Source organism: Mytilus trossulus, chromosome 12 (genome assembly GCF_036588685.1).
Source record: "Mytilus trossulus isolate FHL-02 chromosome 12, PNRI_Mtr1.1.1.hap1, whole genome shotgun sequence".
Lineage (NCBI taxonomy): Eukaryota > Metazoa > Mollusca > Bivalvia > Mytilida > Mytilidae > Mytilus > Mytilus trossulus.
Window position 1 is genome coordinate 41,228,582 of NC_086384.1, and position 26,761 is coordinate 41,255,342.

A 26,761-nucleotide genomic window follows, 5' to 3' on the forward strand; every position below is an offset into this window, starting at 1 on the left:
CAATGAGACAACTATTCACAAGAGACCAAAATGACCAAAACTTGGTAACGATCAAGATCCCCAACCCTAAACATGCTTAACCATATATATATTCATGTATGGGACAATACAACAAATCATATGAAATATAGGTGGAGGTCGTTGGAGAATTTATAACGGTCTAGATCCACAATCTTTAACAATATACGTGTATATTTATGAAATGGGAAAATAAAACAAATCAAATGTAATCTATGGTCACTGTACACCCTCCTGTTTGAGAACTTGGAAAAATGCCAGATCACCACCCCTTGACCATATATACTCGTGTATAAATCAAATGAAATATAGGGGAAGTCCCGGGTGGTCACCCTACCCCTCTTGTTTAAGAACTTTGAAACAGATGGGATCCCCAACTCTAAATTAAATGAAATATAGGGGGAGTCCCTGCAGTCACCCTACCCCTCCTGATTGAGAAATTGGAAACAGTCGAACTCCCACCTTTAAATTAAACCATATATATTCATGTATGAGCACTAACCAAATGAAATATAGGGAGAGTCCTTAGGGTCACCCTACCCACTCCTGTTTGATAAATTAGAAACAGATGAGATCCCCACCCCTCAAACATATATATTTATGTATTGGACAATATAACAAATCAAATGACATATAGGGGAAGTCCTGTTTGAAAACTTGATAACGGTCGAGATTCCCACCCATAAACCATATATATTTATGTATGGGACAATATAAACAATCAAATGAAAATTAGGGGTAGTCCCTAGGGCCACCCCACAGTCTCTTGTGTGTGTTTTGACAACTTGTAAAAGATTGAGATACCAACACCTAAACCATATTCATTCCTGTTTGTAATTTCAAAAAAGATTGAATGACATGCAAGGTCAATCTCATATGCATATTACTTTGCTAGACCCTAGCTAACACCTGTCAATTTATTCCAAACTTAGACATTGTGGAAGTCTTTTACCTTTACTATAGACAGGTCAGTCAGACCTCACCGTTGATCCCTGTAGTAGTAAACATTTGTCTGATTTTGCTCATAACTTTTGTACTGAACAACACAAACTTAGTTTTCTTTCCAGGGAAGCAAGTCCACTCATACTTTTATAAGCTCGTACTAAAGACAACTTGAACTACTAACAGTCAACTAATACGAACAATTGCAATCAACTAAAAGAACTGCGATCATTGCAAATTTGTACCACTGCTGACTCGTGAAAGACTCATGACCATTCGTGGTCATGTGCGTTGCTATTGAAAACCTTGATAAAATATGAATTATTTGCCATAAAGATTAATTCATTAAATGAACATAAATGTACAATTATATATGAATGTTTAATGTTTGTTCTTTTAAATCTTAAAAAAAAAATTGAAGCAACATTGCTACAATCCTCATAATTATGTTTGCCTTGGTTTTTGGTTAACTGCCTACAGTGCTTACAGCGCTTTGATTTTAATAACAAACAATTTTTTTTTAAATGAATTAGCATTAGTTCAGTTTTAGACATACTTTCATTATACATTTTAATCAAAGTCTCATGTAAACAAGACCGGAAATGGAAGTAGATTTCTGCGACGCTCTGGAAATTCAAAAACACGACAAAAAAAAGAAAAGAATGAATGATTTTGAGTTCATTAGTGCATGTAGTACAAATGTAGTACAATCAAAAATTTGGGAAATGATTTTTTTTTTTTTTTTTTTTTTTTAATTGAATTTTCTACTGTAATAGGGAACTTCGTCCCCATATTATCTATTTTTTTTTATGCCTTACTTCGATCGCAGGAAAGCGTGCATGTTCAAGCAAAAATTTAAAATAGCCTTCCAAGATGTCATTATTATTTGGACTAATTTCACTAGCACTTGTCACTTTCGTAATTATCTTGACCGCACGAATAATCGTATTAATAGAAAATTATATAAACAAACATTGGATTGTTTACGAAAACAGTGGTAATTTTCATCATATGCATAGTAAAACAATAACTTACATGTAAATTGTCTATATTTAACATTCCTTGAGGTAAAAATCAATTGTTTTCTCTATAAGATTCAATCATGAATCATATTTTGTACAGTACTCTGTTGCTTCAAAACTGTTCAAACATAATTACAAACTTCATTAAAATGTGGGCCATTAAACCTTTTGATTTTGTTCCAAGGGAAATAACTTGTTTGGTCTTACTTAAAGATGACTTGCAGAACAGATATTAAAAAAAAATTATGGCAGGGTTTTAAAATACAACAGACATGACAGAAAAGGCCAGCATGGCGCCAATTTTTTTTCATGAAAAAGTGCAAGGCGTAGGAAACACTAATAACTAAATTCAATAACTTACAAATCGAACATAATAACTACTGATGAAAGTTTTCAAACGATTGCTGATCATGCCAATTATTTATTTATTTATATTAAAAGAAATAAAAAAAACCAAGGGATAAGGAATGTTTATTCCAGGTTGAAATATCTGAAAGTGGAATATTTCCCGATTTTCGTCTTCTGTATTGCGTATTCTTCTCAAATCAGGAGGCTTGGCAGGTACATGTATGCTTCTGTCCAACATGGTTACAAATTTATTACCTAGGCTACAAAAGTAAACTTGTACATGTACCATGTCAACTTGTACCGCTAAAATTTAACTTGAGAAATGTGTACGATAAACATAATAAATCAAGTGTATACATCATACATGTAGGTAAAAAAAAAAAAAAATACTAGTTGCATGCCCTGTAATGTTTTGAGTGTTACATTTGTTTATCAGGGCAGCTGGTTCAAAATTCCTGGTTGCCTTGCTTGACTCATAAAATAAAGGACCTTAATTCTTTATTTTTTTTAATTTTTCAGATCTTTGATCCTTTTTCTCTCTTTTTTTTTATTTTGCCCATTATACTCTGTTCTGATGTCAGATGGTGGTTTTAAATCCAAAGCCTTGTGAATAGAGAATGCCACTTTAATGCCAAGTTAAGAACTATTGCAACAACTCTTTGAGAGTTCTGTAGGTGACCTGTTGCAAAGCTAAATTTCTGTCCCTATCCAACATACCCTTATTTTCCAGTGGGGGGTGAAAATTCATCAGCATCCTCTTTAACAGTACCTACCTATCATGTCTGTTGTATTTATTGTTAATTAATTCTTCATTGTCATTATCATTCATTATATATTTGCTATTGGAAATGAAGCCCTAAACAATCATTCAATCAGTTTATTCTGTATTACACTTCTTTTTTCCCCTATTTTTCTCTTTTTTCTTTTTTCCCCTATTTTTCTCTTTTTTCTTTTTTAAAGCCTTTTGTTCTGCAGTTTAAACTCATCTGTTACTCTTTTGTAATATATGAAATACATTTGTGTAATCATGTTAATTGTGTTTATAATTTAATGGAAAGAAATAGATATGTATGATATTGGCGTCTAGATTTGGTAAGGCCAAAATAAATAAATAGTGTGTTTCCTATTTCACCCTGAAAAAAATTAGGTAGGGTAGGTAGGTAAAACATTTTATTTTATGAAAACTTTTTATTTTTTTCTATCGATGAAAGCAGAAAAAGATTCAAATGAAATCATTTGATGTGCCCGCATGGTTCTTTGATATTTATAATAGAACTTAATTAAATCTACATACATTTTCATTAATAATAAAAACGTCCTTTCAATTTAATGTTTTTATATCTGCAGAAGCTAAAAATAACTTTAAGTTAAATTCCTACCCTCCCCACCCCCCTTTTCTTTAGAAGTAGTAGAAATACTGTAAATGGATGCTAAGCAGCAGCTTATTATTTTTTTAGGGGCAATTCTCTTGCACCCTTTTTATTTAATAAATAGATGTGTTTTGATGTTTGACAGAATTTAATCTTTAGGAGTAGGTTCTGACAATATTAAAATTTCATGTTTTGAGAAAAGTGAGAATCTTTTGTCTTTATATTTAATTATGGTCTCTGGTCATGCTGGTATAAACTGTTCTCGGACCAGCTACAGAAAATTTAAAAGAATAAAAGTAGACATGGTGCTGGGGCAGATTCATTTATAAATGAACATGAATCATACACCATGTCTGCCTACTGGGGAAAGCTTTCTATTTCTCGTTACACATTGTCTGACTCTCCAACTGTCAAATCCCCAAAAGCATATTATGTCTGAGAACATTTTTACAACATTGGTAAGAGCATATTTTACAACAAAAGCTGGATTGATTTTAGCAGTAAATTGCTTTCATTTTACTCTTAAAATTATTTGTCAAGTATGGTCTTGTCAAATGTTTTCGTATACATGTCATAAAACTTTTTTTTGCCCATCATGTTATGCTTAAAAAAGATTCATCATATTGTAATAATCCAGAATTGATGTCATTATATTTTGCAAACATGTGATCACATTTTGCATATTTGACAGCTGATAAAAATAGCTGCGGCCATGCTTGTTTATTCAAAATCTTGGTTTTTGAAACGCTTGACTCATTTATATTGGTCATTGCTATCAAACGTTTTAAAGATTTGTAAATTTCTAAACTAAAAATCAGATCCGGACAGACCGAAAAATCCGGATTTTTCATATTTTTTTTTATTTTTGTCAATAAAAAGTTTAGGGTCGGCGTCGGAAATGGAGGAAGGGTCGGGAAACCGGAAACACACTATTAATTTATTTTGGCCTAATGGATCATTAGTTTTATAAAAAGTAAATCATTAGTCAGTCAAGCGGGATCAGTTGTACGTTCACATTTGGTAAACATTCATTAGTTTTAAAAAAAAAAAGAATATAAGGCAGACCTATGAATATCTGTGTAAATCTTCTATCTCTTGTTTTCATTATATTTTGAAGGTTTTGCTAAAGAAAAATGGCAGAGTATGGTGCTGATTCTGGGGGTAGAGTCAAGGTATGTTTACATGTACATTCTATTCAAAGCATCTCAAATTAAAAATTTCAAAATATTTTAAGTATAAAGATTTTTGTAGATCTTCTTGCTTCTAGTAGAGAAAAAAAAAGAAAATGTGAATTGAGTCTTGTAACAAGTAAAATTGTAGTGGATACTATTATTAAATTTGTAGGCCTGAGATGTTGGTTTCATATTAAAAAAACTCATCAGTCATGTGTCCAAATAAAAAAAAGATAAAAGAGGGGTCACAAAATAAAAAGTTGAATTTCGATTCTAAAATTCTAAAAGGGTTTGCCAAATATACATAAAGTTGTAGCTCAAGGTTAACAAGAAAAACAAAAAAGGAAAATTTGGAATGTCTTGTAACATTGTCATGATTGTTACAAAATTAAAACAGATAAGATAATAAAATATGTAAAATGTATATCTTGATGGGAAAATTATGTCACTAAATTTCTACATAATTTTCCCAAAATTATGTATTGAAAGGGAAAACATGTATAATCAAAATTAAAATTATAAGCGGGGAATTATTCCAATTACTCTTTATAACGTTTAAGCCAATTCACAAAACTACTATTGTATATAACTAAACATAGTATGAAAAAGTACATATGTGTATGACTGTATGTTTGATAAGGAAACAGGAAAAGACTGAAAAACTTTTGTTAAACAAGGACAAAGAATAACAAAAATGATACTTATTACAGGGAGTTACAATTGTGAAGCCCCTTATTTATGGGAATATTGCCAGATATTTTGGAAAGAAGAGGGAGGAAGATGGTCACACTCATCAGTGGACGGTGTATGTTAAACCATTCAAAAATGAGGTTTGTTCATGTAACCTGCATATCAATTACAATAAACTGGAGAAGTCTGTTAAACCTAGCTTAGTATATTTCTATTAAATGTTTTTTACTGATAAATTAAAGATAACTACATTTTCTTTACTGAGGACTTTTTTAACAGATACATGTAATGTTGCTTATTAAATAAATACAGTTCAAAAGTGATTCACTTCTCCAACATTCTATATGTATAGGTATAGCCCTTTCCGATAACTAGGTTATTTCCCTTTAGGCATTCTCCGCTATCGGAGATTTACTGCTTCCGGTAGGTACACTTACCAGCGTCCATAACATGCCCACTTCATCAATTACTAGTTTACTATATATCGATATCTACGTGAACCAGGACAGTTTTTATAGATAGCAATGGCAAGTGACTTCAATACTTGGAAAAAGAAAGAGTTACAGCATTTTCTGAAGAAGTGTAACCAACCAACTTTCTGAAATAAGCCTGAATTAATAGAGCGGGCAAAAGGGGCTAAAGATCTGGGCCTAGACATAAACAATAATGCACCCCGAGATGATATAAAGTCGCCTCTTCTCACGCCATTAGGTGAACATTTACCCAGTCCAACAGAATTAAAAGAGGGTTGGTCAACTAATTGTGACCAATTTCCGGACTTTACACACAAAGAACTATATAACTTTTTAGTTTTAAGTAGACATAGATCTTACGATGCCAGTGAAATGGGAGCTAGACGTCAACTGAAGGCAAAGGTTTTTTACCAAGAAGGACACATTTCTAACATTAATTGCCACCAAATATCTGAAAAGTGCTCCCACTGTATCATCAAGTGCCACTGTCTCCCATCTATACCAACAAAGGATAAGAAAAAGAAGCCAGCATACCAGACTTGGGTGTATTTGTCGAAGTTACTGGGAGAGTTCATAATGCTGAGTGCAACTGTGTAGCAGGGTAAGTCTCTTTAGAATATTTTTTTTTTGCAAAATGTATGAACAATCCTCAATATAAAGCAAACATTAATTTGTTCATGCATCACCTGCATTCCATTTTTATTTAAAATGATTCTACTGCTAGAAATAAAATAAAGTTGATTTTGTTGATCTTGTAATGTAAAAATGAACCCGTAAAAATATTTTCAATATTAATGATTTTAATCTCCTCTATTATTTCATTTTATGACTTTAATGGTATGATTATTCCAAAATTAAGTTATTTGGATTTTTTTCTTCATTATCCAACCATTTGAGTTATGTTGACATACATTTTTTTATATTGTTAGTACAGTTACTATTGCATATTTACACATATTCATTAAAAAAATATGCACATAATAAATGAATATTTTTTTTTAATCTCATTTAGATCAAATAATCATATTCAATTTCATTGTCACTGTATATGTTATTTCCTGTTATCAGCTGGTAATGAGACCAAGCTGTGCAGGCAGACTACATTTTGTACCTGTAAAATTGCATGTTTTCCTGTAATAAATAAATATACTGGACCAATTAAGATTAACTTGTAGGTGTCAAATATATTATATGGTCATAGGAAGAACATGTGATTAATTTTACAAATTTTCACAATCAAGATTCATGTTGTAAATTAAGATAAATATTTAAAGCAACATGAAATGATTACATGTACTTACTAATCATTAATTAGAGCATGGAAATAATATAACAACCATTTTTATAATGTAGAAGCAAGTTTATTTTTATTATCTTAATGTACATTTCCTATCTATTTCTAATCTAGTTCCAATAAATTAATGTTTATATTGTTACTAAAGTTTTATTTTGAAGTGTTTCAACAATTGTTTTGTTTTTATAGTTATTTGACTACAAGTATTGATATAGAAGTTTTTTGCAGGGCTGGAGAATCCTGTAGTCACATAGCAGCTCTTCTATATCATGTATATGGCATAGCAGACATAACACAACAAAAATATTCTGGCAAGATTGCACCAACCTCAAAGGCTTGTGAATGGATAAAGCCACGCAACAGAAACCTGTCTCCAAAAAAATCTCAAGAAATGGTATTCAATAAATTTAAGTCTCCCGATAGAAAAGTTTCCCTTTACAGTGTAAATGCATCGTTCTCGAAAGATCTGTCAACTCCAGCAATTCTGAGCTTTAAGGAAAGACTTATGAATGTAAACCCTGATGCTGGCTGGTTAATGAACTTTCCACAAATATCAGATTCATGTGAGAATAATACAAGTGTATCAACATTGCCAAAACTTCATAACATTAACTTTTCATACATGGATACAGTTGATATTACTAGTATTGAGTGTGTTCAACATTTTTTAACCTATTTTGATAGTTTGAAAATAACAAAGGATGATTGTAGTAAAATTGAAGTAGCTACAAGAGAGCAACACAAAAACCCTCTATGGAAACAGGTACGCAGAGGGCGTCTAACGGCGTCAAAGTTTGGGAATATTGTCAGGAGAAAGGTTGACACTGAACCTGACAACCTCATAAAGTATCTTTTAGATTACACACCAAGTTTCACAAATGCAGCAATCAGCTGGGGCAAAGATCATGAGCAAATAGCTATTGATAGCTACCTCATTCGTGTAAGGGAGAGTCATCCACCACTCACAGCTACAAAAAATGGTGTCATTATAAATGAGAATTTGCCACATTTGGGTGCTACTCCTGATGGATTAGTCTATTGTCCACATTGTAATCCATATCATGGTGTGATTGAGGTTAAATGTCCTTATGCCTTAAGAGACATGCATCCGTTGGAAGCGGCAAGGCAGAGCAATTTTTGTTGTGAACTGGATAATTTTGGGCGTTTAAGACTTAAACGTAGTCATTCTTATTATTATCAAGTTCAGGGACAATTAGCTATAACTAAACGTGCATGGTGTCACTTTGTTGTTTGGACCAATAAAGGAATGGAGTTTGAAAGAATATGCTATGACAAAGAACTTTGGGAAAACATCATGTTACCTAAGTTAAATGCATTTTTTTGTAGTGCCATTGTACCAGAACTATTTACAAGCCGTGTAAAACGAAGGCTGAAATTGTACAATTAACTCTCCGACTAATTCCTTAAATGTGCAACAATGTTTTCGAACAAAAGATAATTTATTGTTTTAAAATTTCATAACGTTACTTAAACACCAGAATAAGAGACATGTACAACCTACATACATGTACCTGATTATATTTATATATTCTAGCCAAAAATAATCATGGCAGTTGTGAGTACACGCATTAAACATGTTAAAATTTAATTTTAGTTATCTTTCTCTTATAGTATTTCTGAAATGCACACAAGAAAAGTCATATAAATTACTGTGGATTCATTCATTTTTAATTTATTGTGGTATACAACTTTTTTTCAATTTGTAGAGGGAAAATCATGGACGTCAATTGATCAAATAAAAATGAAAAAGTCTGAGAATGGGTAAACCTGAAAGACTGTCATGTCAGAAATTTATTCTGGAATGAACACCAAAAATCTGAACCCTACAATATAATTTGCAATTAAAGGTTCAAATTATCCTACATTAAAACAAGATTTTCACCATGGTGTGCTTCAACATGTTCAAATATTAAAAAAGGCTTTAAAGCTATACAATTTTGTGAAGTACAGTGACTGATATTAGATATCAGGATGTCATGATTGCTGTTCTGTGTCAGAGATGTATAAACCACAAATCATTTTATTTATACAGGTAAATGCATGGTTTGGCTAGATATGTTCTGGATATGATGGAATATGGGTTTTGCTCATTATTGAAGTTCTCAAGGCAAACTACATGTCATTGGTTTTCTGGTGAATACTTTTCTCATTTGCAATCACAACACATCTCCTAGTATTATAAAATCAACATACTATGAATGATCAATCAATGCTGAAAAATGTTTATTTGTATCATGTTGATATTAATTTATTCCTTGTATATCATGCTAATAATACATATATGTAAACAGTATCTACAAGTAAACATTTCTTAAAATCATAGAACTAGATAAATTAAATGTACTTTATACATGTATACATGTATATAACTGCAAAATCAATAGATACATGTACAATTTAAGAGAATTTCATCCATATTTTGAAGTTGGTTGTGTATTTACAAAGAAATATTCATCAACATTTTAATTTTTAACCAAAACATGCAAAAAATAGGCCTTTTATTTACTGAAAGTAGCTCCCTTTTCACAAATTAATATGCATATCAAAATAGAAGGTAGAACATCCAAAGTTTCATTTGGGGTCATAAATAAACATTTGTTTATACAATGTACTTCTTTTTGGAGTTTTTGTGTATTTGAAAATTGTTTACTGACAGAAGGACAAAGTGAAAACAGTCATGTGACAAGTATTTACAAGTAAAACAATTATAACTTATTGTTGAATAAGAGGTGGTAGCATATTGCAAAGAGCACAAACAATAAATACAATCTTTGAAACTTTTTCTGACATGGAAATTGGCATTACTCCTTGTATTATACGGAAGTTTTTAATTCTTTCCATGGCACGCTCAACATGTATTCTAAGATTAGCTATCCTCCTCGTTTTTTCAACTTCATGTTTTGTCAATTTACCATTTTTTTTGGTTGGTGGTACTATGAGATAAATTCCTTTCGGAGTACACATATCAGATATAAGAAATCCTTTATCCCCCATTATTGCATCGCCTGGATCACACTTGTTAATAAGACCACTGGATTTTGTTATTTGTTTATCTGATATACTACCTGACCAAAGGTCAGACACATGAGTAATCACACCATTCGGGCTTATTCCTATTAAAACTTTCCATGTCATATGTGACTTGTAGTCAGAGTACATTCTTCCTTTATTAGATAATGACTGTGGCGTTTCTGTGAATATTTCAGTACAATCTATAATTACACGACAATTTGGATACCTCCTTTTAAAACTGTCAGGCATATTACATTTGACAGTTTCTCTATCAGGCCAGGCAACAAGAAAATGTAAATGTTCATACATTAAATCAATCCATTTGTTAAATATTTTACTACAAGTAGAAACAGAAATTTTAAAACGACGTGCCAAGTCCTGATTAAGTAAACCCAGACGCAACCGCATTAGAACCATAAATAATTCATCCACACCTCTAAGTTTTTGAGGTCTGCCTCCAGTCTCTGGCTCAACAATTTTTATATTTGACATAATATGTTCATACAATAAATAAAATGTCGGCTTATTAGGTAAACCTGTATAAAATGTAACTTCCTCACTACTGATATCGTCAATAGTTAAAAATGGCAGTGTGGCATTTACTTCAGCATCTGTGATAGGGTATACAGTATAAGGTTGGTTTTCTTTTTCTGTTGTTAAAGTATCAGTCTGTGAACTAAAGTCATTTAAAGTTCCAGTACATGTTTTTCCGCATTGTGTTTCCTGATTAAGTTTAGAGCTGATATGTGATGGATCAATATAACCACAGTAATCGTTCAATCTAACAGAAGTATTAATAGTAGAAGGACTGTCAACAGTGAAAAAATGTTTACTTGGATCATCAGCTATGCCATTATTTGCCTCTTCATTTCCATCACAAATGATATCACGATCTGTTTCATCTTCAGTACTAGTACAATCATTGTTTTCCTCAAATTCTTTAAAAGATGAATCAAACTGAAAAAAGGAGGGCAAAATCAAATACATGTATGGGAAGCAAAATTCTGCTAATTTACATAACTTTTAAGGATTAAATACACACACATATATATATATATATATAAAGTCATGGAAGGATTAAATACACACACATATATATATATATATATAAAGTCATGGAATACATATACAAAAATATGCTTCAGGATGCATATGTGTCAATATTAATTATTGTACTGGGTGTACATGTAGGCACTAAAAAAGAGAACCATATGATACATGTGCTTTTCTTATTCTTTCAATTGGGTCGGTGTATGCTATACCGGCTAATAAAAGATGGAGATAAAATTCCCAGGGCAAACGATGATTGAAGTCATGTAAATGAAATAACACTTTTTAATTTTTGTACATAGACACCTTTATGGCTTTAAGCATCTGATATTGCCATAGAAATCATATATACACGAAATTATAATAAATTACACCAGTATTGTAACGAAAACTTTTTAATTAATTTCTTAAAAACACTAAAACAAATGATTTATAGACATGTGTTTGGTGAACGTCCGACATCTTTTTAAATCAAAATATTTTAAATAGACAATTAGAACTTTTTACATTGTTTAGAAATCACAGCAAATACTTACGTTTGTGGTCTTAAATATCTTGTGATCAAATATTGAAGGCAATGGGTGATCTTTTGTTGGACCTCGCTTCGTTATGAAATGCTCTGAACAAAGCCTTGAACAACTTGTTGGCTTCCATTGTTTGCGACTGACACGGCATTGCCATATAGATTTGTGTCTTCTATTTACAGGAAACCTATGTAAAGTCACAGTATTGTCATTTACGCTTTTGTCACTATAGTTATGGCAATTTGTTGCACAACAGTATAGTTTTCCCATGACTATATCTCGCTATAAACTGACTTTATCCACCGTGCAACCAGTTACGTTTCAGTTTGCCGGTTACCTACCGGAAGCACTTTTACCACTATCTCCTTTCACTGGAGAGTTCCAAATTTCAGGGAAGATAACCTAGTTATCGGAAAGGGCTATATCATGTATATAAAAACATAAATGACAAATATTTTTAAAAACATATTTCAGACTGCCTATTTTGATAAATTTGACTGTTAAGCCCATGAATGTACACCCTTTTCTATGATTATAATGAAATACATTTATGACACATCATAATTCTAAACAAATCATTATTTATCACTGTTCTCTGTTTATTAATTTTCTTATTTTGTTTGTCTTAATTTTGATAAATATAAGAAGATGTGGTATAAGTGCCAATGAGACAACTCTCCTTCCAAGTCAAAATTTATAAGATTAAACCATTATAGGTCAAAGAATTGTCTTCAACACAGAGCCTTGCTCACACAGATCAACAAGCTATAAAGTTCCACAATATTACTATTGTAAAACCATTCAAATGGGAAAACCAATGGTCTAATCTATATAAAAAATGAGAAACACTTGTGAACCACATCGACAAACGACAACTACTAAACAACAGATTCCTGACTTAGAACAGGTGCAAACAAATGCAGCAGGTTTAAATGTTTTAGTAGTACCAAACCTTCACCCTCATCTGAAACAAAGTGTAACATCACAACATAGAAACATTTCTATTTCTCTTTTCAGGACATGTCAGCTTATGTGAAGAAAATAAATTTTAAACTACATGACAGTTATCCTAATTGCAACAGAGGTAAATATATTTAATTGCAAACCAAGTCAGTGAGGGATCCAGAAGGCAGTCAAGGGTTGGAACCTCCCCCCTATTTTTGAACAATCAATACATTTGGATGGGGCAATATAGTTGGAATCCCCCCCCTTTCTCCTGGGTTGTGACCCCCCTTTTTAAAATTGCTGGATTTGCCTCTGCCAAATAATGTTTTCCACAGAGTAATCTGTTCTTGGTCAAGGTACACAGAGAACAGTAGCTGTTTTATTTATTATTGGGACAATAGAACAGACAAAAGTGTAAATACTTTGACCAAGAGCAGATGACGCTGTGGAAAACTTCTATTTGGTTCACAATAAATTTCTACCATTATTATAATTGCAATAAATAAAAATAAATAAATCGAAGATTGCTTTATACTACTTAAAAAAAATGATGGGAAATTTAGAATAGCATAATAATAACTCCTTCAGCATAATTCATTTGTAATTAGAATCAAAGATACCAGGCTTATATAATTTGATACGCCTGACACACATTTCGTCTACATAGAACTTGTCAGTGACACTCAGATCAAAAAAGTTTGACAGCCAAATAAACATGAAGTTGAAGATCCTTAAGGAATCCAAATTCCAATAACATGTGTCAAAAAATGTGAGGATAATCTATGTCTGGAATAAAAAAATCCTTAAAATTTGAATACTCGTACTTTTGAAAATAGTAAAATTGTAAAAATTACCATATAATTGATATTCATTACAACACTGAAATGCTGACTACTGGGCCCAGCTGGTGATACCCTCGGGGACAAAACGTCCACCAGCAGAGTCATAGACCCAGTGATGTAAATAGTTATCAAAGGTACCAGGCTTATAATTTGATACGCCTGATGAACAAGAATCTATTTACTTTTATTCCAGAAATTTTTGCAATACTTTTTATTATTGCAAAATTACAAAAATGTAACAAGAAAGGTGTTGCAAAAATATAATCTACATTTTATAAATTTTTTTGAGTCAGTAGTTCTGAAGTTTCCAATAATCATGATATTTAAACTCACATATTTGTGGATTGTCGAACAATTATTGTAATGAATACACACAATTATTTCTGAATTTAAAGTACTCATTTTATCAGTTGACAATGGAAATTTTGATAATAGACGAAATGAATAAATATAAATCACATATACATAACAATTTTGTCAGTATTGAGTGTAATTTCTTAATTTAATTACTAGTTTGTTAGATGACATGCAGAAAAAATGAAAATGTACAAAAAAGCACATGTCCAACAATTATTATACGACCGCAAATTTTGAAAAAATTTTCGTCGTATATTGCTATCACATTGGCGTCGTCGTCGTCGTCGTCGTCGTCGTCCGAATACTTTTAGTTTTCGCACTCTAACTTAAGTAAAAGTGAATATAAATCTGTAAAATTTTATCACAAGGTGTATGACCACAAAAGGAAGGTTGGTATTGATTTTGGGAGTTTTGGTCCCAACATTTTAGGAATTAGGGGCCAAAAAGGGCCCAAATAAGCATTTTCTTGGTTTTCGCACTATAACTTTAGTTTAAGTTAATAGAAATCTATGAAATTTTGACACAAGGTTTATGACCACAAAAGAAAGGTTGGGATTGATTTTGGGAGTTTTGGTTTTAACAGTGTAGGAATTAGGGGCCAAAAAAGGGCCCAAATAAGCATTATTCTTGGTTTTCGCACAATAACTTTGGTTTAAGTAAATAGAAAATAATGAAATTCAAACACAATGTTTATGACCACAAAAGGAAGGTTGGTATTGATTTTGGGAGTTTTGGTCCCAACAGTTTAGGAATAAGGGGCCCAAAGGGTCCAAAATTAAACTTTGTTTGATTTCATCAAAATTGAATAATTGGGGTTCTTTGATATGCCGAATCTAACTGTGTATGTAGATTTTTAACTTTTGGTCCCGTTTTCTAATTGGTCTACATTAAGGTCCAAAGGGTCCAAAATTAAACTTCGTTCGATTTTGACAAAAAATTAATCAGTTGGGTTCTTTGATATGCTGAATCTAAAAATGTACTTAGATTCTTGATTATCGGCCCAGTTTTCAAGTTGGTCCAAATTGGGGTCCAACATTAAACTTTGTTTGATTTCATCAAAAATTGAATAAATGGGGTTCTTTGATATGCCAAATCTAACTGTGTATGTAGATTCCTCATTTTTGGTCTTGTTATCAAATTGGTCTACATTAAAGTCCAAAGGGTCCAAAATTAAACTTAGTTTGATTTTAACAAAAATTGAAATCTTGGGGTTCTTTGATATGCTGAATCCAAACATGTACTTAGATTTTTGATCATGGGCCCAGTTTTCAAGTTGGTCCAAATCAGGATTTAAAATTATTATATTAAGTTTTGTGCAATAGCAAGTCTTTTCAATTGCACAGTATTGCGCAATGGCAAGAAATATCTTATTGCAAAATATTGTGAAATAGCAATTTTGTTTTTAATTAGAGTTATCTTTCTTTGTCCAGAATAGTAAGCAAGAAATATCTAATTGTAAGAATTTTTTTATTTGGAGTTATCTTTCTTTGTCCAGAATCAACTTAAATCTTTGTTATATATACAATATACAATGTATATTCACTTTTTACTACCAACTGATAAATTAAAATAATCTTTACCATTCAGTGATAACAAGCAGTTTTTTTACATCTTAATATTTTATGATGTATTTAAATGAGTAGTAATTGTTGCAAACTCCATTAGAAATTTTAATTGAGATTAGTTTTGGAATAAGGGAAAGGGGGATGTGATTAAAAAAATTGGGTTCAATTTTCTCATTTGAAATTTCATAAATAAAAGAAAATTTCTTCAAACATTTTTTTGAGAGGAATAATATTCAACAGCATAGTGAATTGCTCTAAGAGAAAAAAAATCAATTTCATTAGAACACATTCATTCTGTGTCAGAAACCTATGCTGTGTCAACTATTTAATCACAATCCAAATTTAGAGCTGAATCCAGCTTGAATGTTGTGTCCATACTTGCCCCAACCGTTCAGGGTTCAACCTCTGCGGTCGTATAAAGCTACGCCCTGCGGAGCATCTGGTTTTATTTGCATTATAATTTGTGTTTATTATCTTTAATGTTGTATTTTCAGTAATAACTAAGCCTCCATATGAAGTAACAGAGACAGGCTGGGGAGAATTTGAAGTGGTTATCAAGATTTATTTCAACGATCCAAATGAAAGACCTGTAAGTATTGACATTTAGGCATTTAAAACCTTCATGGGACTTTGGGAAGGAATTTCTGAATCCCATCTATTGGTGGCTGTTTTTGTAAAATCAAGGTGTGAGAGAAATCCTGAAGTTGCCTGGTGAGAGGGTTTCATAAGCATTATTCTAGTTGTCTCCCTTAGTACTATGCATGTTTAAATGAAACAGTCCTAAGAATAGATTCATATTAAAGTGAATTTATTTCACTAATTACTAGTTGAGTTTAATACACTCAGCATTTGCTTAGTAGTACAAATAAATTTACTTTGGAATAACAAATAAAAAATAAAGTTTAAAAAATCTTTCTTTATAACTGTAGAATTCAAACTTATTATGAGAAAGAAAATAACTTATACTGGTTGCATTAAACTTTTTCAAAGCTTAACTCAATCACTTTAGAATTTTATTCTCGCTCATCAATTTATTTCTTTTTTAGGTGACTTTGTATCATCTTTTGAAGCTCTTCCAGAGTGAAACAGACATCATGTTGGGAAAGAAATCATTAGTTGTAGAATTTTACGATGAACTGGTAGGTCAATAAGTCAGTGTTCTCACAAAGGCGAGTCCATGAGTCCTGGCCTCATGGTCATAAAACTTTCGAGCATGATTTTTGTACTCAGACTCGAGAATCAACCAATCAAATTGCTGGATTTCATGTTTCGAGCATGATTTTTGTGCTCCGAGCACTGAGCAAAGTTTTATGCCTTCAAGGCCTGGCCTCATGGTCATAAAACTTTCGAGCATGATTTTTGTACTCAGACTCGAAAATCAACCAATCAAATTGCTTGATTTTATGTTTCAAGCATGATTTTTGTGCTCAGAGCATCTAGCAAAGATTTATGCCTTCAAGGCCTGGACTAATGAAAATCTGTCTGGACTCATAGTATTCAAAACTTGTGAGTCCAAAGGTGCATCAAAATTGTAAAATGTTGTATCTACTGAGCACATAGATCATCATTTTAAAATAACAAAAGTTAAAAATAATCAAAATTTGATGTCATTTCCTTTTGTCATGGAGACTGTAATTACTGGTATATATCATATAAATAAAATTTCATCTTTTCATAGATGCACTCACCATGGCCATAAAAAGTGAGTCCCTGGTCTCCTCTTCAGATATCTTTAGTCAGAATTGACCGTTTCAGAATCTAAATCATCATGGGTAATTTCATTGTTCGTACCCCAAAGTGAAAATAACGTTACGTCATTGGTTGAATTTCCATTGTTTATAATGTTTTAAACCAATCAAAACGCTTTGGTGTATGCTTTTAAAAATATTACCCAGGATGCATTAGATTCTGAAATGGAGAATTCTGATGAAATGTAAGGATATATCTGAAAAATGATTATATATCCTGAGATGAACAACTTTATGAAACCTTGGTGGTTTTCATCTATCATAAAGGGAGAATTCCAAATGATGGCTCTATAAATTTCAGATAATGCTTTTAGAACTAGTAGATTTTCTCATTTCCATCTGTGCACCACAAACACTGATATAATTAAAAATCTCATGGTAATTAATCTATTTAAGGCTGTTTTATATCCAGTGGCAAGTATATCTGGCAAATTCAGGAGATTTACTTGATTAAACCTGCTTTGGACTGAAGCAAATCATCAAGTTTCATTTGAAAGTGCTAGGTCACAGTGTAATAGTCCTCACAGAAAAAACTACCCCTTTCATGGATACTCATTTCTGACACATACATTAATTTACAGATTGTTAGGTTCATATTTAAAAGAATATATAATTAAATCTGGCATAGTTAATGTATTGAACATACAATACACTGTTTGTTATGTAGTGAATATTGGACATTGAACATGTTGAAAGGTTAAATTTGTCAAGATAATGTCATAGAAAAAAGTTATCACTGAAAACAGTTTATTTTGTTGTTTGAAATGAACATCTTTTGTATGTCAATGAGTTTGTCAGCTTGCCCGATAACACAGTTATTTCGTAGTGAACTTCTTTAAGACAAAAAATACAAATTAAAAAAGTTGCACCAGCTACATTCTTAAAAGATTTTTTACAGTACTTCTTTAAGACAAATTATATCAAAATTATAGAAAATTCTATATGCTCTAACTCAATACATGGATAATTTAATGTTTAGGGGGTCAACATCAACCCAACAATGTAAGATCTGTAAATTTGCAAATGTATATTTATATATATGGATAATTGACCTTTCCATGCATAGAAACAAGAGCCTGAAGTCTGTAAGCATACTACATGTCTGTTACCTTTTTAAAGGTTATGTTTTGAATAGTTTTATAATCATGCGTAAAAATGAAGTGTAAATTTTTAAATGTGACCCGGCTTTGTTGTTAGGCCCCATTTGTGGACATTATGTTTTCTGGTCTATGCGTCTGTTCGTCCGTGCGTTTGTCAGTCTGTTCATCTGATTGTCCTTGTGTCTCGCTTCAGGTTAAAGTGTTTGGTCAAGGTAGTTGAATCTGACATCAGACTCAGACTTTTTTTTAAGTAAATTTTACTGTGTGTATTGTGCGTTTGATTTTTTTCTACTTTGCCTAGAGGTAAAGGGAGAGGGGGTTTGAAATCGCAAAAATAACATGTTTAAATCTGCCGATATTTTGGACCAATCCTTACCTAGGATTTCCTGGCCATTGTTAGTCTTGTGATTTGGGCATCCATGTACTAAAGACACATTCTTGTTTTCAATAATTTTGACGAATATATAATGAATATTGTCATGATGATCAAAGACCAATTCATGCGACACTAAGATTAGTGAAGGCGAAAAGTAAACTAGTCACATTGACAAAAACTACAATAAAACAAATAATATATATATATAATGAATATAGAAAAAATCTAAGAATACAGATTTATTTGATATAGAAGCATGTTCCAGTTTTGTAATTCTATAGAATGATACAGTTATAAGTCTGGACGACTGAAATAGATTATAAAAATAAGATGAATTTCGAAAAGTCAACCCTAACGATACTTTACATAAGTCTAGAGGGGGAGGGGGTGTACTTCAATACTTAATTGATAGGGGGTGCTGCTGTTTTGTCACCTTACCCAGTTTTACATTTTAAAAATATATACCTTTTCATAAATTGCGTAGGAAAAAAAGTTATATCATATATATCTGATAGTTTTCTCAACTTTTCACTTATTCAAGCTTAAAAAGTTCTAAATAGAAGTGCCCCCCTTCAAACCCAATCCCTTTCGGAAACATAACTACTGTCATGGAAATACACTGACTTTTGAAAACACCCTTTAATGCATGTGTCTGTATCTATTTATTTAAGATAATCAATATTAAGATTTCTTAGCTCTAAATGGGTCTTGTCTTTGTATTATTCTTCTTGTCGCTGATAAGTGAGACCCAACTCAGCATCAGACGCACAATCTGTATATATCAGCAATACCCGGTGTTTTGTTTTGTTTGTTGGTGTTTCAATATTGCTTTCCCCCTTAATATTTACCTTGGAGTTCGTTTCTTTTTACGATTTACATCTTAAATTGCCTTTCTGTCTCAATATATTTAAAATAAAATCTTGTAAATAGAAAACAAATCGCGGTTGTCATGGGCACATATATGTTGCTAGGGAGAAACAACAGTGAATTTGGCACAAATGTTCAATTAATTATGTAATATTTAAATAGTGTACAAGTGTAAAGTTCACTACATGCTGAACAGGTTCAATTTCAAACATAGATATATATTAAAGCTGTATAATAATCATATTTGATGGGGTTAACTCTGCCATTTTAGTGGTTGCTAGGCAACAGAATAAACGAGCTAGACCCAAAATTCGATTATTTTCAGAAGGTCTACGGTATAGACTTACAACATGACAAATTAAATGAAATTTGGGGTTGGGGCCAAAAATGGTCCTTATAGCCCCTAGTCCTTTATGCTCCAAATTTTTTCCATGTTATTTCAACCTCTCTTTGCAATGTTTTTTGCATATTATGTAAAGAAAGAAATTTGGATGATATATAAATAAAAATAAAATTTGAAAGTTATACACTGTTCATATTAGGGACTCTTTTTGTAGACAAAGTACAATAACTCTGTCCTGAACCAGCTATTTAACTCTTTTTTTCTTTGCCTAATAGGCATATTTGCTGTTTGTATCAAAGAGAGGTATATGTTAATATACTTTTAATGTTTATTTTTTTACATTTAAGGTATTCCAAGATCCAACAGTTATGATGCAAAACATATTACAAAGTCTCCGACCTATTTCTATGGGATCTTATAAACATGAAACTGATTGTAAGTAGAATAAGAACTAATCTGACACATGTCTTAGAAGATTTAACAAAACCACTATCACTGTTAAAGATCCCTTACTAGGATGATGTATGAATAAAATATTGTTGTGAAATTTTTACTAAGAGTTAGATATAACATGATAAGTGGTGACAGTAAACGGGTATTTGCGACCATCAAATCCCCAATTGATGCCGTCTGAGATTAAAATACAATATTGTTATCTCCATTCTAATAAAAGTGACAGAAAACAACGTTAAACATGTATTTATAATCTGTCATATGCTGTCTGCGCTTGTGCGTACATCCCATAGCATCAATTGTCAATTGATGCCTTGTAAATAAGTGACTTTATCCAATCAAAATGAACGTTACAAACAATGTTGCATTAGAATGTATAATGAAGGATAATTTATAAATTATCAACATGGTACAAATTCCTGTGTGAGTACAATAGAGTTTTTTTTGTCTTGAATATTATTAGGGACGCTATTCCACATTTCATCATTGTACAATTTGTATGCACAAGTTTTTACACTTTCGTTTACACATTTTACAACATCAGACGAATTTTGGTTAAACTTGTGGTAGTTAATATGATCTTTTATTACCATAAGTAGACTACATTTCAAAGAAGACGTCTTGTACACCTTTTGGAACTTAATCTTGATTCCATTGAAGGTTGAGTCTAGATATGGAACATCCAGGCTCATTTAAAACAAAATCAGATCTGACAGCCAGGTTTCTGAAAATCAGAAAAAAATGTTTTTAAAAAATAAAAGAGGAATAAAAACATTTTGAGTTGTCTGGGTTTCCACTGGGTGGTTAGGTGAGTTCAAAGCAACTAAATTACTGTTGTGGCCCCTATGTCATTGAATTGCATAATGGGATTTTTTAAGATAATTTTATGGTAGAGTTTGTATTGCTGAACCCCTTCATTGTTTTTTTCTTTATTGTTTATATAATTAGTCCATTTAAAATGTAAATAGTACTCCACAAAAAATGAAAACCTTCTAACTTTGTTGAAATACATATACATTAACATGATGGAAACTTCCAAAAATAAAGCCAAAGTAGGCTTTGGGTCCATATTTTGGATTATGCAGAAAATATTCATATAGCTTTTATATTTATTACTTTTTCAGTTGAGGAAAAGAAAGAAAAGACAAAGCAGAACATTGTATCAGCAAAGAACAAAATCCAATATGAAATCCAAGAATTAAATGAAAGACTTAAACAAAGGAAAGAAATGATACAAAAACTCAAAGACGAATTATCAAAAGTAGACGAACATATTAACATAGAAGAGCTTGTAGAAGCTGTGACGTAACTTAGTGCAAATGTTACATAATTTAGTGTGAAACTAATTACCACTGGATGTGTTCAATATTTTAACAGTCAGAAGCATAAGCTTTGACAAAATGATTGTGTGAATTATAATGGAAGTTCAACATAGTTAATTGTAAATAGATGAACCGATAAAAGATGTCGGAAGATGAATAATGGAAGAACTGCTTCCAAACAAATTACAACTTGAAAAGTATAGATTTGATCATTTGCAAATATTTGAGGCAATGTTGACTTAATGTAGTTTTTTTTTAATGTCTCATTTGATATTATCAGGCAACAAAGTAAAAAAAGAAACTAAATAATAGTTAAAAAAAAATGCCATCACATGATACCATTAAACTGTAATCTTTTTGACTATAATTATAATTGCAGTTTTGTCACTGAAGGACGATGTTTTTTTAAGGGCTTCCTTCACAAATAAAAGCTGAAAGTGGAGATTATCACCAACAAACCAATCTTTAAATGTTTTTTTTACTTCAAAAAAATAATATTCAGCAGAAAAGGGAGATTAATCAAAATCTATGGGTATAGCATGATAGTGTCACATTGTTTCATGATATCATTGTTTAATATTTATGAGTATTGTGTTCTGTTTGTGAGGATAAAAGAGAAAATGTGCCAACTGAAAATAAATGATGATACAATATTAATGGCCATTGTACTGTTATAATTGTTTGCCCCTGCTTTAGTTCTTGGAAGTCATTTATGGCAGAATAAGTCTTTCTTGCAAACAGGTTTTTGGAAAGATTAGAACTTGTTCTAAATCTTTATTAAAGCACCGCCCCCCCTTTTAACACGACAGGTTAGCTACTGATAGTAAATGTATTCACACTGAAATATAGTTCCCTATTGTTCTCATGTAAATGTATGTGCACATAGTACATAAACTGAAAAAACGGGTATATTATTGGAGCAGTTCATTCAAGAATGTATGTCATTAATGTGTGTTGATGTGCAGGCTTTTTTTATGCCCCACCTATGATAGTAGAGGGGCATAATGTTTTCTGGTCTGTGGCTCTGTTCGTTCGTCTGTTATTCCGTCTGTGCATCCATTAGTTACCAGGTTAAAGTTTTTGGTCAAGGTAGTTTTTGATGAAGCTGAAGTCTACTTTTCTACATTGGTAAGAGGTATAGGGGGAGGGTTGAGATCTCACAAACATGTTTAACCCCGCCGCATTTTTGCACCTGTCCCAAGTCAGGAGCCTCTGGCTTTTGTTAGTCTTGTATTATTTTAATTTTAGTTTCTTGTGTACAATTTGGAAATTAGTATGGCGTTCATTGTCACTGAACTAGTATATATTTGTTATGGGGCCAGCTGAAGGACGCCTCTGGGTGCGGGAATTTCTTGTTACATTGAAGACCTGTTGGTGACCTTCTGCTGTTGTTTTTTATTTGGTCGGGTTGTTGTCTCTTTGACACATTCTCCATTTCCATTCTCAATTTTATTTGATGAAGCTGAAGTCCAATCAACTTGAAACTTTATACACTTGTTGCTTATGATATGATCTTTATAATTTTTAAGCCAAATTAGACTTTTGACCCCAATTTCACGGTCCACTGAACATAGAAAATGAAAGTGGGAATTTCAGGTTAAAGTTTTTGGTCAAGGTTGTTTTTGATAAAATTGAAGTCCAATCAACTTGAAATATGTTCCCTATAGTATAATCTTTCTTATTTTAATGCCAAATTAGATTATTACCCAATTTCATGGTCCATGGAACATGGAAAAGGATAGTGCGAGTGGGGCATCCGTGTACTTTGGACACATTCTTGTTTTTTAAACATTTTGATTAGGTAATTGGGTATTGATACAACACTAGTATGATTGACAACTGTCATTATCACTAAACAATTAGAGACAAGGTAAACCTTTTATTACAATGCCCCACCTCCTAAACTGTCAATCAAATTGACCACAATACTTATCAACCTCAGTCTTACATAATGTTACAGAACCCTGCAATATACATCTAGCTCTTAATATACAAATATTTGACCTCATAATTGAATACACAAATTTCTCTAATTCTTTGTCAATTTATCCCTTTCTGCACCCATTGTATAAAATGCCTGATCAAAAAAATTTAATCAACGTGTGGTTTGTTTGATCTCAGTACTTCATTGGTTAAAATCCGATTATGACGTCAAATTTTCTTGCTTTTCTCTGAATTTCCTATTGTGACGGCATAAAAAGACAACCATGCCTGATGACCTCAAATAGAAAGAACACATCTTTTGCAGATCATTCGAAAAGAAGGAATAAGTTTACCTGCATAATGTTAGAAAATCATTAGAGAAACAGATTCCACCACCAAATCTTGTGTAATACGATATTTATCCACTCTCGACAGTTAAATTTGAAATATTTAAAACACTTGGGCAAGCCTCGCGTTTTAAATTGAAAATGTAACTGTCTCGAGTGGATCAATATCTAATTACACTCGATGCAGTAGTATTATATTTAAAACCTTGAAGAAGACGGATTAACAGATTCAGATACTGACACCAATGAAGAAGTCACGCCCATCCCAAAATTTAGGAAAAAAAGTTCATGGAAACCACTAAAGAGTTAAAATGATAACTTGGAGTCATTCATTAACACCGTGAGGTCTGATATAAAGTCCTGTATAACAAATACAAGAAATTATAATTTATCAAAGACATAAAGTATAGCTTTGAAAGCGTTAAAAGATCAAGAGGATATTGTAATAAAACCTGCCGTCAAAGGGGGCGCTGAGGTTGTCATGAATAAAACAGATTCTTTAGCAGAGGGTTATCGCAAACTTTCTTACTCCATTTTTATAAACAATTAACAACAGACCCAACGCTAAATACAATTCGAAGGATCAACACCATCCTTCAAGAGATGTTCGACAAAAAGTATATAGACAATGACACCTTTGATTATCTCCGACCTCTTGAGAACGAAGCAAAGACCGGAAGATTCTATATGTTGCCTAAAATACATAAAACGGACAATCCAGGTCGACCAATTGTGTCAGCGAATAGTCATCCAACTGAAAAGATATCAGAATTTGTAGACCATCATCTAAGACCTCATGTGACAGAACTACCATCATTCATTCAAGACACAACTGACTATTTAAACAAAATGGAAAGCCTCAATCATTTACCAAGCAATACTATACTTGCATCCATGAACGTGTCTTCTTTATATACCAACATTCCACAAGACGAAGGAATAGCAGCGTGTGAAGAGGCATTGAACACTCGTAGTGAAAAAAATCCTCCTGAGTGCCTTGTTACACTTCTGAAACTAGTACTGGAGAATAACAACTTCTCTTTCACTGAAAAACACTATCTCCAGATAGACGGTACTAGTATGGGCACAAACAATGCCTCGTCATATGCTAACATATTTATTGGCCAACTTGAAAAACGCCTCTTGGCTAGTGCTCCATACCAGCCCTTATCATGGTTCCGTTCTATTGACGATATAGATTTCAAATGGACAAATTCACATGAACAACTAAATGAATTTCTAGAATACAGTAACTCTTTCCACCATTCAATAAAATTTACATATGAATCATCTATGGAGAAAATAAACTTCCTCGATACTACGAGTTACATCAAGAACGGAACCATTATAACGGACCTTCATACCAAACAAACGTACAAACATCAATTCCCTTCTCCTAAAAGTTGCCATCCTAAACACTGCTCCCATGTATCCCATTCAGCAAGGCATTGCGAATCAAGAGTATATGCTCTACTGAAAATACGAAAAATGCTAGACTTGGACAACTAAGTAAACATCTAGTTGTTCGAGGATACAATAACAACATCATTGATAGCGATTTCGAAAGAGCAAACAGAACTAGTCGCCAAGAACTTCTAGAGTAAAAAGTAATAAATAAAGCAACTAACAGAACGTCACTTGTACTCGCCTACCATCTTGATTTCAAAAATGTGTCATCCATTGTTCAGAAGCATTGGAAAATTAAAGAAAATGATTCAAATCTAAAACAAGTATTTTCATCACCACTAGTCATGGCCTTCAGAAGACCTAAAAACATCCGTGACAATTAGCGACATCTGTATTAGCAAAGCAGCCTACTCCGTCTCCCGGTTGCTACAAACAATGTGGTCGAAAAAAGTAAAATCACAAAAATACTGAACTCAGAGGAAAATCAATTTGGAAAGTCCATAATCACATGGCAAAATCAAAAAACAAAACGCATCAAAAACGAATGGACAACAACTGTCATATTCCTGACTTGGTACAGGCATTTTCAAATGTAGAAAATGGTGGATTAAACCTGGTTCTATAGCGCTAACCCTCTCACTTTAATAACAGTCTCATCAAATTCCGCTACATTTACATGATGCGTTAAATAAACAGTTACAATTAATAAAATAGTCAAAATATGGGTACAATACCCAATTCTTTTACAAGACATTCGTAGTAATACGATTTACATACAAAGACAATATTATTTGAAGCTTTGTCCGCAGGAACAACAACATACTTATCATGAAGAGTTGATAGACATTTCATGACCTCTTTGTCTCTGAAAACGGACTTTGGTCGATCGTTCACACAGTTTTTCAACTTGTGAATTGTTTGTGTTGTAAAGCTGCCAATACAAGCAGTTCTTTCATCAGCTCCGTTACTAAACAAAATTATACCATCTACTCAAATTCCAACTGTAAAACGGAGAACTCAATTTATATATTAATAATATATTGACATGTGACACTTGTGGCATTCAGTCTGTGGGAGAAACAATGGACAAAAGAGGGACGAAAGATATCAAAGGGACAGTCAAACTCATAAATCTAAAACAAACTGACAACGCCATGGCTAAAAATGAAAACGACAAACAGAAAAACAAAAGAACACATGACACAACATCGAAAACTAAAGAATAAACAC

General features: G+C 32.2%; 3 protein-coding genes across 9 annotated transcripts in view; 2 read left to right on the plus strand and 1 right to left on the minus strand.

Annotated features, from left to right (window-relative positions):
* LOC134692096 (YEATS domain-containing protein 4-like) overlaps positions 1-22,511 on the plus strand; it is a 32,609-nt gene extending 10,098 nt beyond the window's left edge. For all 7 annotated transcript variants that reach the window (XM_063552490.1, XM_063552484.1, XM_063552487.1 and 4 more), the window contains exons 2-8: positions 4,818-4,872; positions 5,583-5,702; positions 12,954-13,020; positions 16,140-16,234; positions 16,692-16,784; positions 20,427-20,514; positions 21,657-22,511. In XM_063552490.1, coding sequence (XP_063408560.1) covers positions 4,834-4,872; positions 5,583-5,702; positions 12,954-13,020; positions 16,140-16,234; positions 16,692-16,784; positions 20,427-20,514; positions 21,657-21,841 — 687 coding nt within the window. In that variant the 5' untranslated portion in view covers positions 4,818-4,833 and the 3' untranslated portion in view covers positions 21,842-22,511. The remainder of the gene's footprint in view (positions 1-4,817; positions 4,873-5,582; positions 5,703-12,953; positions 13,021-16,139; positions 16,235-16,691; positions 16,785-20,426; positions 20,515-21,656) is intronic.
* Positions 6,029-8,921, plus strand: LOC134693385 (uncharacterized). The gene is made up of 2 exons (XM_063554179.1): positions 6,029-6,636; positions 7,558-8,921. Exon 2 carries the CDS (start codon positions 7,721-7,723, stop codon positions 8,735-8,737), a length of 1,017 nt encoding a protein of 338 aa, XP_063410249.1. The 5' UTR covers positions 6,029-6,636; positions 7,558-7,720; the 3' UTR covers positions 8,738-8,921.
* Positions 9,604-12,287, minus strand: LOC134692095 (uncharacterized). Its single transcript, XM_063552483.1, has 2 exons — positions 11,949-12,287; positions 9,604-11,319 (listed from the first exon to the last, which is right to left on the minus strand). Exons 1-2 carry the CDS (start codon positions 12,204-12,206, stop codon positions 10,063-10,065), a joined length of 1,515 nt encoding a protein of 504 aa, XP_063408553.1. The 5' UTR covers positions 12,207-12,287; the 3' UTR covers positions 9,604-10,062.
* Positions 22,512-26,761: the final 4,250 nt, after the last annotated feature.

What these genes read in the sequence shown, in the direction of transcription:
- LOC134692095 (XM_063552483.1), bottom strand. Translation starts at nt 12,206, where the DNA reads ATGGGAAAACTATACTGTTGTGCAACAAATTGCCATAACTATAGTGAC. An exon ending in AGATATTTAAGACCACAAAC is followed by an intron (nt 11,320 to 11,948) that starts GTAAGTATTTGC and finishes TCCTTTTTTCAG; the next exon opens with TTTGATTCATCTTTTAAAGA.
- LOC134693385 (XM_063554179.1), top strand. Translation starts at nt 7,721, where the DNA reads ATGGTATTCAATAAATTTAAGTCTCCCGATAGAAAAGTTTCCCTTTAC.